The 15694-nt window shown below is 41.1% G+C and overlaps 1 protein-coding gene across 1 annotated transcript in view; it reads right to left on the bottom strand.

The window, feature by feature from the left end:
- The window catches only part of TAOK2 (TAO kinase 2), an 867950-nt gene that overhangs the window by 35484 nt on the left and 816772 nt on the right, over positions 1–15694 (bottom strand). Inside the window, exon 21 of the mRNA XM_085618802.1 lies at positions 1230–1442. Coding sequence (XP_085474928.1) covers positions 1230–1442 — 213 coding nt within the window. The remainder of the gene's footprint in view (positions 1–1229; positions 1443–15694) is intronic.

The raw sequence follows: 15694 nt of genomic DNA, 5'->3' as shown, positions 1-15694 counted from the left end.
TGAACTAAACATAGCATGACGAAAAAAAAAAATTACAAAAAAAAAATCAAGCCCTTCTTTATATAACCCTTCTGCAGAGCACCGTTTTGAAGCAATTTTTGGCACCTGGCTCCTCACAGTATCTTTCTAACAAGGTCTTGGCAGAACATGCTTTTTTCTAGATAATGATGCAAAATTCTATAGCTCACTCAATTCTCCTCCTTCCACCGTTCATGGAAATCGAGGCAACCTAGAATTCTCGTAGACATACTTAAATTACTAGAAACCTTGATACAAGATCACACTAATCTTTCCATATAATACCTCCAAATGGATCACAGCAGCAAACTATTGTATTCCAAGAAGACACAAGTAAAGTTTGATAGTTCTCCCAGAAACTTGACAGGGAAAAAGCCATCCACTGAAAGAATAGGATATAGAGTATACTTCCTAGTCGAGCTCGCCTACCAACACCATATCCATGTATATGAGTGATTATCCTCTTCTTATTTATGTAATTAAATATTAATATGGAGATAATTCTACTTCCCACATTGATTATCTTAGTTTTTTAGATTTCGTTTTTAATGTCCACAGCGCTCACTATATTGTTGTCACTTATTACGAAGATCTGCCTTTTGTAACACATAGTACCTGTTTCAGTTTTACTTTACGCTAATTCACATTTCATTCAAAGATCAGCATTTATCATTTTGTATGATCTATAATTTGGAGTGCATTTTGAGGTTAAAATAACACAATTATGACATTCCAGCTAAAAACAAGAGTAAATTGGCCAGAGAACAGAATAGGACAGGCCAAGATATTGTAAATGCTTTAGAAAACTACTTTTAACCCAAACAATGCAAATTTCAAGAAAGTAGGGCAACATGGTGGAAACGAGAGGAAGATTTTATGTATTGCCCGCATGGATAGTATTTGGCTTAGTGCCTCTCAGGGGAGGAACACAAAAAGATGATAAATGAAAAAGATTGTGAGCTAAGTATCTTACCCCGTTATGAGAGGGGAGAGAAAGGGATTAATAGGGAACACTGCCTACCTGTACAGTGCTGCATGCATACTATGTGTCTTAAAGCTTAAGGGAAAACACGGAAACCTTGCCTAGTGGATGGCAGCTTGTTGGGTTTTTGCATGTTTCAGGGGAGCAAGAACAGAAAATCTGCATGTGTGGACTCTAGAAAAAGACCCTGCCTCTCAGGAAGAGTTGGATAAGAGAGGAATAGACCTACTGCCTGGGTCGACAGCATCTCGTTAATGCTGTGGTCGTACTGCTCAGCCAGTATAGCCAGCTTGCGGGTCTGTTCGTCCTTCAGCCTCTTCAGGATGGTCTTGTGCTCTGTCTTAGCTGTGGTCTCCAGCAGGTGGTTGCGCAGAGCCTTGTACTGCCGCGTCTGTATCTTGCAGGTGTCTTGGAACTGCTTCTTAATCTGTAGCTCTTTAGACTGCAAAAAAAGGGGCAGACAGAGCGATGGGGAGGGAGGCGGAGCAGAGCGACGGCAGGAAAATACGTGAAGGTTGAAAAGCCATGGAGGAGCAAAGCCAGTAAGTAGTAGAAGAGACATGGCACAGACAAATACAAGGCCAGGACAGAGCAGATGTGTAAGAATGTTAGAAGACAGGTCAAGTGAGAAGCGTGAGGAGGTAAAAAAAAAAAACAGAGTAAAAAACAAGTTGGACTCACAGATGAGGCAGGCGAGAGAGATGAGGCAGACGAGTGAGAAGGCAGATGAGAGAGAGAGAGAAGGCAGATGAGAGAGGAGTAAGGAAGAGACGAGGGAGAAAGAGGAGGCAGGGAGAGACACAGAAGTCAGGGCAGGACAAAGGAAGCAGGGAAAGCCACAGGAAGCAGGAGACACAGATAAGGCAAGCAAGAGAGGAGGAGGCAGCAAGACAAAGGAGGCAGGCATGAGAGATAAGGCAGGCAAGAGATTAAGCAGGCAATTGAAAACGCATAAGAAAACAGGATAGAAGACAAGTGAAAAGATGTGCAAGAGAAGGCACGCAAGAGAAGGTAGGAAAGCAAGTGAGAAAAGGCAGGTGAAAAATGCAAAAATGTAAGGGAGAAAATAAAAGAAGGCAAGTGAGAAAAGAGGTGAAGGTAAGCAAAAGAAAACGAAAAGGCAAGTGGGAATCAGCAAAAGCAAGAGACAGAGATAAGACAAGAGAAGTTCGTGATATGATAAGAAAAAGACAAGAAGACCAAAAAATGCGAGGAGCAGGAACAGTGCAAGAGATATTCAAAGGGAGAATGCAAGTAAATGGGGCAAACCAAAGATAAAATAAATGCAGAAAAACCAGAGATAATTAAAAAGACAAAGCAAATAGATGGAGCACATCAAAGACAGAATAATGGAAGCACGGGGCCGTATTCCAGATTGAAACCAAATGGGGAGCAAAAGCACCATAGAAGGCAGCAGAAACATGAGGAGAAGTCAACCAAATAGCAGGAGACAATTGTAGGCACATGTGTGGTATGAAGAGTAGGACAGACAAGCAAAAGTATGGTAGTTAATAAGTGGAATGGAGAAAGGGGAGAATGCAAAAAAAAAAATAACATAAAAAGAGTAATGGCAAGGTGATGATTACAGAGAGGAAAAGAGCAATAGTTCATGAAAAAGAGACAACCAAGATCAAAAGGGAAAGGCATTAGAATTTTAAACAGGGCATTAAAACAATCCCAGAAGTAAGGATGGAGTGGAAGATGAATGACCAGAGGGACAGAAGGATAAAAAGGAAGAAAACGGGGTTTGGATTTTTAATGATTGTAGCCTGCAGTTTAGGAAGATAGCAAGGTTAGCGTAGATACATCAATAATCACTGCACAATTCTACTACCACCTAAAACCTTATTACTCAGATGAGGGATTTCTAAGTCATGTAGACTTTAGACCTAATACAATAAGAGGTGGTCCCATCAATTAACCAGTCAGCAAGTCATTGGTGGCTCATAGTGAGCTTGCCCTTATAGAAAAACAATATTCACTATCTGTCAAAGGTGGAGCCAAAGTCTCTCCTATAGTGCACAAGTAAGGGATGATCAATCACTCGTGACACGACCATACATGAATTCACTGCATTTTCCCCTGCTCAAACTAGTATATCCTACCGTGCTTGCAATACAGGATGCACTCAACAGAGACAAGGGGAAAAACTAAACACCTCAGTCTCCCCTTCCATTTCCGGGGGGGGGGGGGGGAAATGGAAGCCCCTTACCTTAAGACAAAGACAACCAAGGATAGGGAAACTCCACATTTACCTCTTGCTGCTGATATTTGAATTAAACGATTTGAAAATGGTTTCATTAAAAATGTGCTGCTCAACCAAAGAAGTCATTACCTAGGACTTTACAGGATTTCCTTTAGTTCAGAACAATGAATGTTCTTTCAATGATTTGACATTATTACTGTCCAGTCCCACACCCTAAATACTTTAATCAAATAGATAAAGATTCTTTGCAGGCAGCAAGGCTAGTCCTCGCTTTATACTATAAAGTACCCACAGAAGAGATTCTGCAAGACATTCACTCAAATCGCCTCATTTGACATTCAGTGCAAAACAGAAAAAGAGTACCAGTAGTACTTCTTTACCAACCTCTAAATAAACCATGGATCCTTCACGGGTTGAGGGGGTGACGTGTTATGAGGGCAGATGTTACTCTCTTAGGCAAATGAAACAGAAAGCATAGAGGGAAGGAGGGGAGCAAATGATGATGATTTTGAACACGCTTTACAGGCGCCAACTTGTCCAAAATGAAGCAGTGTGAATGCCATGACATGTTTCAATGTTTTCTTGCATCGCTCCTATTAGCTTACATTCACTACCAGGGAAGTTCTGTACCAGCTTGGTATATTCACCCACAAAGCTTTTCAGGAGGACTAAGGGTAGGTATTTTGCAGATCAAATGATTGGTGCATAATACACCTGGACTGAAATGATGTGTGCCTCGTGGTGCATCTCTCATTAAGCTCTCAAGAACTGACCTCGAATGCAGATGTTCGAATATGGTACTCCCTCCAGCCTATCACCACCTCCAGAATCTGCATTTTGCAAAGCTCCTTTGTGAATCATCGTATTAAATATCTTTGACAAGCCCTTAACATTTCAAATGCTACAATAATATTCTAATCTGTCCATGGGAAAGGAAGTAATGTGCCTGGAAATCAGGTTCTCTTAGTTGATGCTTTTATGTTTTCATACGTAGAACTGGGTGTAGAGATATGCTGCCATAGTCCGAAAACAACACTTCAGTCAATCACCAGTTTTCTACTGTCCATTCAAGTGCAGTACCATTTGCCTATGCTTAAAGGCACACATCCTCCCCACAAGCACTTGACCCTTGCTATAAGCCATTACTCGCCACCTATTACAAAATCATTCAATCTGCTTCCATCACACAGACTTCCATGCCACTTAATTACCTATAATGCAATACAATAACCCTATATCCACCTGACTGAACATCCTAGGACTAATCAGGGACCATTAACCATAGATAGGAAGCAAAACAATTCATACAAAGTGTAGGTTATTTGGTGTAGAACAAAGGAATGATTCCAGTCCTCTCAGAACAATATCACAATTTCATGTACATATTGTCCCCAAATTGAAGGCTACTGGACACGAGACACCAGGTCTGAGGCAGTGGCTCAGATATTGGAGGGAAAAAGGAAGAGCGGAAGGAGTACGATGAAGTATCAGACGCTCCCTTGTGAATCGGGTTGAAATAGACTCCACACACTTGCAACTAGGTGGTAGAGAACCACAGACATCAGCAGGAAGAAAGGAGAAGATTTAGAGCATGGCAAAAAGGAAAGGGCAGAAAAGGCACGAGTGGGGGACATGGAGCACAGGAGCACGAAGACAGATGTTTGCAGTGGGGCCAGACAGATATTGATAACTTGATCAGAAACAAAGTTAACTAGGCATGGGTTATGGCGAGGAAGGGTGTCTCAAAATTCTCTCCGATGCCATTACATTATGCATAGTAAAATATTTATGCACTAAAAGTTAGAAGCATACACTTGTCTGCACTCAATATATTGTGCTGAAGTGGCATTCAGCTCTGCCTAAGCGTGAAATGAGGCAACAGGTGGAGTCTCGCAGCTTTTGTAGGGAGCTGAGTGAGGACCAGCCATGCAATGGACAGGGAGGAGTAATTTAAAGCAACTTAATCATCAGAAGACCTTACAGGGAATTACTAAAGGGGGGTTCTGATTACCAGGGAGTTCCCTTCAATGCAGCTCAACTGCATGTTGTCTTATCCAGCTTTGTCTGGACAATCGACTGAAGGTTTTGAGACAAAAAAAATCACACTTTTGATTTTTTCATCAATCGACAACTGCACTCCTTAAAAAGACACATTTCAAACATTTTGTTAGCTCCCTGTTCTTTAGCGCTGAGGCATTTTTTACAACCCTCCCTAACTAGCCATGCTCCCCATCCAACACCTGAAAAAGCGCACGCCACAAATCACTTAAAATCAATCTAACTTTTATTAAACAATTTATAAAGGGAACATCACAAAAAGATGCTTTTCACAAATAAAAAAAGAACGCAAATCATAACACTTAGGTAAAAAAACAAAAAATCCATAATTTACATAGAACAAAAGGAATAAATACATTCAGGGAACAAGACAGCATACACAAACACTTTAAAAAAAAGTGAAAATATAACTGCATATTTAATTTTTCCTTAAAAAAATGTTTTGTTTTTAAAGAAAGCAAAGTGTCAAGAGAAATGGAGGAAAAAACAGCAACAACAATCACCAAATGCTCGCAGAATTTGTAAGGCAGCTCTGGTTTAATTTTCAAGAATATCCTTTCCAACCCTGCATTCCTGATTGGGCAAAGAGGATTTCACCGAACCCTACATGTGCACCTGATCTGTTGATTTGTATGGCACCAACATATTACAGTTGGTTCAGGGTGTACACAAAGCAACAACAGAAGAGGAGGTAAGACTATCAAAACACTTGCGGGCTCACTTATTTGGGGGAAAAGGATTCTAGACAATCAATCTACAGATGTAAATTACATTCTGCAGTATTTATTCATAAGCTGTGTGTGTAGACCTCTAATCTAAATATTGCCAAAGTAAGTCAGGGGAGAATAAACCCACATACATGTTTTTAGGTGCAAATCGGGCAACTGGCCCAGTATAGCTTAGGCAAACACATTTAAATTAGTGGCATTAGAAATTAGTGGCATTGGAAATATGTGGCGACTGTACTTAGACTATCATGTCTGTGGATAAATCTCTACTAGCACAAGAGTGACACACCCTTGGAGCAAAAGCACCACATGTAGTCCTGTCCCTGCATGAAGAATTCTGCTGTTTGAAAAGGTTAGAAGGCATAGTTAGTTGACCAAGAATGGCAGCAATTTTGAAAAAGATATCCACTGTAGTGACTCCTGCTTTAGTAGCAGCAAGATCCCCTTCCTTCAAACTGAGATGAACAGATCAGGGCAACCAACGCAAGCTCTTTCGTGCAAAGTATAAAAGATGACGTGATTCTGGAAGTTCAGGCTGCGTGTCTTGTAGCCATACTTTGCCATGGACAGGTCACTGACATACAGATGTCCAGCAGCCACCAATAAAGCAACACTCCAAACTTGTGGAGGAGAGCATTATTTTCTTCATGCTTGTTCATGTAACATTTCATCTGATCCTATCTGTCTAGATCAAAACTGTTCATGGACAACAAGAAAAACAGCTTACTGCCAAGAACAATGCTTTTAGCTCAGTCACATTGATGTGGTTCACATGTTTCTGACCACAGCTTGTATAAAATCAACGTCACTCTATACCAGAAAATGAAAGAATCCATGATGACCTCGGAATACCCCCTGACATCCCAAGAGATCTTTCACCTGCTGAAAAATCAGAACATCTTCATACCATGTACTGATCTCTCAAATGAGACATGTGATGCTGAGGATAACCAATGTGGCAGAACTAGAGGTAGGAAAAGTAGATAAGCTGCATGCAAGAGATTATTTTAGCAAGAGTACTCCGGAACCACCTTTCGCAATGGACAGTGCAAATTCAAGCACCATGTGTTTAGGTTAGGATGTTGGATCATCCTCTTTACTGTGTGAGGATGATGATGATTTGGTCATATAGAGAGAAAAGCCCAGGATAAAGAGACTAGCCCTCAGCCAGTCTAGGCAGAAACTGAAAATTCTTAGGGAAGAATGCGCTTACCTAACAAGTCATTTAAATTAGGGTAATTGTGCCCAACCCCCTTCGAAATGAGATGGGGATCACTCTATCCTGACAGCAGATGAGTTGAACACCTTGAACTAATGATTGGACTCAGCACATCGCCTCCACTATTTTCTCATCCTTTTCTATGCCCACCTCAAGTGCTGGATATATTAAAAAGGTATCCTTTGTGCGGTTGAAATATGAAAGTAAGCATGCCTGAGGTATGTATTTCAGATAGCCAGTATTCCAACTTTCGAGCTTTTCGGATCTTGAAAAGGGATAGCCATCTGGAAAATTCCTTGGAAAGGAACCAATCAAAAAGAAAACCCAAGACCACCTGTCAACGAGGATTAATGTTTTTCTGCTTCAGCACCTATGACAGAAAACCTTAGAAACCTACAGAGGGAATGAGGGCGAGAGATGTAAAGCTACTTCAATCATCTAAAATGGTGTTCTTGGTGGTCACCCTCCAAGCTTGGAGGAAAAAGAAGAATCAAGTGGATTCTGAAAATGGGTCAGAAGGCAGTACTGCTTTTGCCTGAAGTTGGGAGACAGAAGAGAACCTTAGAAGATTTATAGTAATTTTCCTCTCACTGCTCCTGAACCTGTCCTGCTGTAGGGTTAGTAAAATCACAAATGCTTAAATCTGTTCTGTTTAGTTGCTCCCTAAAAGCAGTCTTAAGCGGAGGCATGGTGGAGATGAGCGAAAGACTTTGTTTTAATCTCTTATGCCAAACAAGGAATGTGAAACTTAGTCAAACTGAAATACAAAAGACGAAAACAACCAGAAATGACTAAGTGTTCTCTTCAGTTAAATTAAGTAAGTTGGGAAAAGATAAAAGACTAAAGAATCACTGCCTCAATTAAATTTGACTGATTTAACATCTAGTACATCAAACCGCGTCTAGAAGAAAATCCAGTGTGGGACCAGAAACATCTTTGACTACATTCATAAAAGCAGCCCAAACTACACCACTGAAATCTTGCTTATGGTTCTCTCTTTTTTAACCAGCCACTTCCCAATGCAACGTAGCAGTACATGTGCTTCAGTGAGAGCAGTAAGGTGACTTGGTAGGCTTGGAGAGAGTCCTACTTGGGAAACCTCAATAGCATCAACAAAGTGACTAGGTCTTTTCAAGTAGGCTATTTGAGCACATCGGAGAGATGGCTGGCCATCACTGCACAGGGAACATGGAGCAAGCTATGAGGCAAGCATCTGGGGACTTCAGAATGGACTTTGGTGTTAGATTGCTAAGGAGCCTTGAAACTTTGGGAGTCTCTAGTGCCAAGTCTATAAGGCAACATGAAGAGACAACAGTATATTAGTCAAACAATATGTACGATGTCTGCCTATCAACTGGGATAGTCTTTTCAAGAGGTCACTGGGAACAAGGGCCTATGTGTTGACATACCTATTTATGTTCAGATTCCGCACAACCAAGCCCTGCAACTTACTAAGAAACAAACCAAAGACTTCCGCTAAGCAGTACAGCTCATTTTTAGAAACAAGTACAACCGTGGATTGATGATATGGTCATACGCGCTCTAAACAGAGGCAATGAGAGTCTGCTTTCAATATCAGTGAACAGCATAAACAGCAGATTTAAAAATGTTAAACTTGTGGCATTACAGGGCGTCCAGAAATGCAATGATAAAGGCAACAAGTTGAAAAAGACTTAAGTTACAGAAAAGCTGTGAAATTGACGAACACGCCCTAAACTGATGGAGCGTGTTTGTGTCAGATAACTTCATACAAAGAAAAGGTAAAGAGCTAAGGTGGAAGACGCCAGGCATGTTTGGGGGTAAGAACTGGGTCAAAGGTAGCCAGGGACTGGCTTACAATATGCTTTTGCGTTTTATACAGTACATAAACTGCTTCCTTCACCTATTCTAAACCTAGGCATGCCATCAGCCCGAAGGACTGGGTTTGGGACAAATGAGGAAGAAGGAGGACCTCCTTGGATGGAAAGAGATATGCCCGTTTCATGAAAAAGATTAAGTCGCAACAAAACGCAACCGACAAAACTGATCTGATAGAACACCTTAAATCATTAAGAAGATACAAAGTCAACACCTACACAACGTTATTGGTCTTTACTTAAAAGGTTCTGCCCTTGTTCGTAAACAAACGTCAGTCGTCCAATTCTATGTAAGGACCCAGAGGGGAGGATTAGGCTTTTCTTTCTGTCTTTAAATCACCAGCAGCCTTTTAAATCTTTGATTTCATTAGAACGTAAAACTACATTTCCCATAAGTCCTTTGGGGAAAAAACTAAACAGACTGTCAATCAGAATGCCTCAGTTCCACATTATAACTGCTGCAGACTCTCTATTCTTCTCTTTCTCCGCTTCACCAGCAGCAGACATAAGTGCCTTTTCATTCTCTCATTCCCATCCAAGCGTTTCGCAGTCTATATTGTGTATTGTGCGGGGACATTACAACCTGCAGATCTGTTTTGTTTTACAGTGTTCGGATATACGACTGGATGGTCCGCTTAGACCTGAAGGGCGCTTATCTGACAATAGCAGTCTTCCCACTCCATAGGCGTTTCTTACAATTCCTACGGAAACCTCAGGTATTCAAATGCACCTCCCTTCCTTTTAGTCTACCATCCGCCCCCTGGTGTTTCACCAAACTGTTGACTGGTGGTTGAACATTTGAGAGCCTGCGAAGTGCGACTGGTCATCTATCTCAACGATATCCTGATCAATGATCAATGTCCGGTGCGACTATCCACACATTTGCAGATGACCATAGATCAATCTTCTGGAATCTCTCGGCTTCATGATCAACATGGAGAAATCCACACTCTGTCCAAACAGTCCATGCAGTGCCTGGTGTTTCTCAGACTCAGTCAGAGCCACTCTCCCTCTCCCCTCTCGCAAGCATACCACGATACGACACAAACTCAGGAGGATATTAGCCAAGTCACAGGTATCACTATGACAGGTGGCACGTATAGAGGGACTTCTAACTTCCTCCATCCAGGCCATCTTCATGGGGCCTATCAATTTTCACACACTACAGCGCCTGAATATCTCATCTCCAATGGGGTCTTATGTATTCCCAATCTGTTTCACTTTCATCTGAAGCCCGGGAGGAAATGCAGGGGTGGATATAACACATGGTGGCCTGGAATGGTTGAGCGATCTTTGGCTTCTAACCCGATTAGATGATAAGATTGGGATACCAGAGGGTCATGCTTGGGAGCTCGCTTCAGAGACTTTATTACAGGAGGTAAATGGTCCTTTACGGACCAATCCCTGCATATAAATTGTTTGAGTTAATAACAAGATCATTCGCTCTTAAATGTTGGACCAAAGACAAGTTCCAGTACTTAGTCATTCTGAAAATGGACAATGCTGCGGAGGTCCGTTATGTCAATCATCTGGGGGGCATGAGGTCAAAACCCCTGTTGGATCTGGCTCACACCCTCTGGGATTTTTGTCTCGACAATCACATCTCTGTGTCAGCGAAGCACCTCCCGGGTCGGTACAATCAAGTGGTGGACTGGCACTCCCGACACTGGCGGGATGTCAGCCAGTGGAACCTACATACCTGGGTGTTTCAACAGATTCAGGAGAGGTGGGGCCCGTTCTTCATGGATCTCTTCGTGTTTCGTCTGGACTTTCAGGTGCCCAGATATTGCAGTTTGAGGCCAGACTGGATGAAGTGGCCACAGACGCATTTCTCCAGGACTGGAGCAAGAAAACGTCATACGCATTCCCTCCTTTTGTGAGGATAATGAGTATCTGCCCAAGTCTGCATACAGTGGGCAGATCTGGTGGGGGTGGTCACCCCGCTCTGGAGGTGTCAAGTCTGGTTTCCAGTGATGATGGTAATATCTTTGGATTTTCCAATCCCTCGACCTCTATTTCCTGACCTCCTTCATGATCCCCAGTACAATCTTCATCCCCTAGTTTAGTATGTATGTTTCAGTTTTTCCATACGTATGACTGAGGATCCTCATGTGCTGCCTTAAGTAGTTATTTAAAAAAAAAAAAAAAAAAAAAGATTATAAATCTCCAACCAATATGAAAGCTGACCTTAAAGTTAAGTTGGTCCCTTTTTCTCAATTATGGGAACCTCCCTCGTTTCAACTTTCCCAACATACACTTATCCACCACATAGGGGTGATCTTCCTTAACAGCAAGGATATTTTCTAAAGACTGTGCATCTGGGAAAGATATGTATGATTTGCAGTGCACAGAGAGTACATAGAACCAGTCTTCCTGCTGTATGGTTGGCTATTCAGGGGCAAGCTGCCCTAGTCTTGTGTTCAAATGTGTCCTTTCACATATCTCACACTTCCTGACCGTTTCATCATCTTGGTCCCAGAAGTAGTAAAGGAAAGCTTTCTTTTTCAGTCATATGTTTTGGTAGTCTTGCCTATTTTAAAAGAGTGCTTTGGCCAACATCAGACGCATGAACTGAGGTCCCAATCTGCAACTTGCTCTTGGCATAAGAATATTCAAGGGCTACAGCAGACTAAAATTGTGTCTTTGGATTGATCCTGGACATCAGAGTTCTGGAGTCATAACAAGCTTAGGTCAAGCTTCTGGAATGTAGTCCAATGGTAGGTTCTTGGAAAGTTGTCACACTAAGACTTCAAGCTCCTGGACAGATATTAACTTCTGATGTCAGGTTGCTGGAACGATATCATGTACTGCGACATGACTAAGTGAACTTGGTGCTAGATAGACAAAACTAAGGCTCCTATCCTTTCTAAGAGCATGAAAAAATTGAGTTTTAAAAATAACACCTGGACTGCAAAAATCACAGAATGCACTGCATTTTTAACCAGCTTCTCCTAGAACCAGTTCTGAAAACATGACAGAAAAGACGACGCTCTATTGTCATGGAGACTGATAAGAATGCATGTAATCTGCTCATAGCAAACGTAGAGGAGAACACAGGAAATTAAATGGAAAAGAGTTAGGAACAATGTGGCAAAAGAACTCTGCAGCAAGGATACAGATGAAAACCAGCTCAGGTTTTATGAAAGGAGCAGTAAGACCAGGCTGTCGTTAACTACATTCAAATTGCAACTTTCTAGAATTTCACAGTTACAGTGACATTAAAAAACAAAGCTTTTCCTAACAGGTCCCCCAAGAAAGAAATTCAGAATGTTAAAATGAAAAAAACACGTGATGATGAAAGGTTTCATATGAAACAGAGCTATTTTGGTACTTGAATGTTAATCTGGTAGGTTGTGAATGAATAATATTTAAAATACTTGCATAGTTAAAGTGCAATTTTATGCCCAACACTTTGAAGCCAAAAGACATGTTCGCACAAGTAACTGCAGAAACTAACTTAAACCGTCTTGCTTTATGTATAAGGTTGGGGCTGATGGTGTCAGTTTAGCAGTCCCACCTTTCCATATTAGCACTTCAAGGCAAATGTTTATTTATTTATTTTTTAAAGTGTAGGTTTCATTCAAAACGGGCTACTACAGTGAAAAGGGGTGCAGCACAGAGATGGGCAATCATTGTAACAGGGGCCTACACAGGCTTAAGCAGCAGGGTTTCGCACTGTATCTCCCAAGCGTATTGTTAGGGTAAGGGGGTTATGATTGTAGAGAATTTTTCCATCTTTAGTTTTTAAATGTCTTTTAAGAAGAGATCAGCTCTTTCTATTTACTAGAGGAAATCAATTTGGAATATTTTGATGCAGAAAGTAAACAGCTGTGCAAAACAAGGAGGGTCTGATATCAAAGGAATTACATTGTACATAAACTATAAAGGGCGAGATCTTGGGCCTGATCACCTAGAAAATGTTCAAAGAAATAATTGAATATGCTGCATTTGTAAACTGTATGTATGTGTGTGTGTATATATATATATATATATATATATATATATATATATATATATATATATATATATATTTTAAGGGTCGAACCAGTTCACACTCCATTCAATTCCCCAAAAACAAATAGCGACTTGTTGGCTTTGCCAATTCTTGTCTGTTGTTTGGGAGCAACAGAAGGCAATGATTGAAGGAAGAGGAAAAAAAGGTCCCTCAAAGTAAGTATAGATTACAATATGTATGCCTTGAACTACACAAGGTCATACAGACCAAAAACAAAAAAAGGTTGGCCTTTCATGTTTTTCTTCTTTACACAGAACACTGCACGTTCCTTTCCATTAAAGCATCGTATGATCACTTCAAGAACCACACCTTTTTAAAACTGAAAAGGGGAAGAGTGAGGGATTTGTTTTGCTTCGGCTTCCCTCTCAAACCTCAGACCCATTTTATCTGGTAGTGAAAAGTACATTTCACAACTGTGCTCCTGCTTCAGTAATAGCACAGAATGCAGATCATTTTCTTTGGCATCTAAAATCGTGTGCTGCTTTATTCGGTTAACAGAAAGAAATGTGCTGAGTTTTTCTTAATAAACAGGAAAAGAGGTGATGTATGCTCTAAATTCAGTCACTGAAAGGATCAAACACTGGCCCGGTCATAGGAAAGAATGAGAACTGAGAAGACTTCAACAGCCTTTCTCTGCAGCCCAACAGTTTAAAAGTGAACCGTAGTCCATACACTGGTTGAAGGGTTTCTGTGATAATGTGCTTTTCGACAGCACACCTTTAGGCTTAGTTTCACAATAATACAATTTATTTGCAAAAGAAACCTCCAACCCCTCTTTTAAAATCAGCGGTTTACCCCATCGTAAAAAGTATAAGAACTAACACACTGGGTAATTCACACCCCTAAATCTCCCGTTCCCCACCTGCTCCTTCCATTAAAACCTGTAATTGAATGATTTTTGTTTCTGCCTTCATGGCATGGCAAGAGCTACTTACGATATAAGCTGTGTGTGTCCTGCAGGCCAAACCACAGCTGTGAGGACATGAAATAAAAGATAATCAGACTAGAATGCTCACAATCTCACAATCCGTCCTAGAAGACAGAACATACCAATGGTGTAACGGTAAATTGTCTCCAGTTGTTATTTCATCAATTTTGGAGCTACTGCATTTTAATACAAAAACTCCCACAAATAATGGGAATAGCCAAAATCTGATCTTTGACCACCTACCACCACATTCTGGATAATGGCTGTTGTAGGTAGTGATGTCCTTGGACATGCAACTGCCATCACCGCTCAATGCCACCTAATTAGACTCGCTGCTGCACATATACAGGTTATGGGAAGGAGTCAGATTTTATAAAATACCCCTCATCCTCAAACTCATCAACCTCCCCTTACTTCATTCTGAATGCCATGTACCAGACACGACCCTCTGCTTTGCCAAAGCATCAGACTATTCACTATTGAAGGCCATAAATGACAGGAATGATCAGAATCCGGAGCTGGAAATAGAGGCAAGAAAACGTGGACTATGGAAGCAGAGCATGATTTTGGTCTAGAGCAATTAAGAGTGACACTAGATTTGCCCTTTCCTCTGCAATGAATGATTACGAAACATGGGTGTAGTTTCTATGTCCAGAAGTTATGTTGGTGAACACTTCCCACAATGTGGCCTGCCAACCTTGAGAAGGACATTAATATGGCACAGTTTTCTCATGAGGTCAAAAACCCACACTGGGAATGGAGGATTGTGTTAAGTTAGTTAGGTACTGTGCACCTCATTAGCGACCTAAGATTCTGGGGCCACTCAATTTAAGATTAACTTTTCCCTACTGCCTCGGCTACATCAGAGTATACCGCAGCATTACATGCACCCACAAAATAAGCCAATCAAATGTAGAGTTCATGAGGCTGATAAGAGGACAATATGGAATGATCCAATTTTAGGAACATTAAAGAAAGCAGCTGTATTCCTATAACTCCTATTAACAAAAGTGTCAATGCAAGTAATACTGTACAAAATACTATCAATTTAATATTTGACGAAAGTAAGAAGGCAGCTTTATTGGTGCTGGGGTTAGAACCAATCATTTCACTTGGGCTGCACTGGATGAAAGCTCCGAAGCATACAGATATAACCCTCTAAAGTCTTGGGATGGGCCTCATTTGTAAGGTCTTGTCAACCACCTTCCCAAAGGGCACTCAAAATTGACAAGATGGGTAAAGTTTACACCCCTCTAGTACTGTTAACACTCTTAGTCCTGAACTCCATTCATTCACGATGTGCAAAATATCTCTATGGCGTGACTGGTACCAGAACTGTGCCAAAGCAATTGATGTAATTAGGGTTTAAGAGTGCACACACATTTCTTTAAAGCGTTTAGGCCTATACCTCTGGATTTTATATTCTGATTTCTATTCCTTACTGACCAGCCAATATTTAGCTATAATGGACTGTGAACTGTTGGCCGAAAGCAGTTTACAATAATAAATACAAGAGTTTATGAGATGTAACCTCTTTGAATTAGGTCCAAACTCCCTCTACTTTCAATGTCTGGACTATATAGCAAAAGATAAAGGAGGGGTGGACAAAGAAGTGAGGCAAACACAGGATTTCCTTGATTGACGAGTCAACGTGAATGCCAAAAGTGCTTGTGCCCTCTTGACA

The sequence above is a fragment of the Triturus cristatus genome, chromosome 7 (assembly GCF_964204655.1).
Source record: "Triturus cristatus chromosome 7, aTriCri1.1, whole genome shotgun sequence".
NCBI lineage: Eukaryota > Metazoa > Chordata > Amphibia > Caudata > Salamandridae > Triturus > Triturus cristatus.
This window is presented reverse-complemented; position numbering and strand designations above follow the sequence as displayed.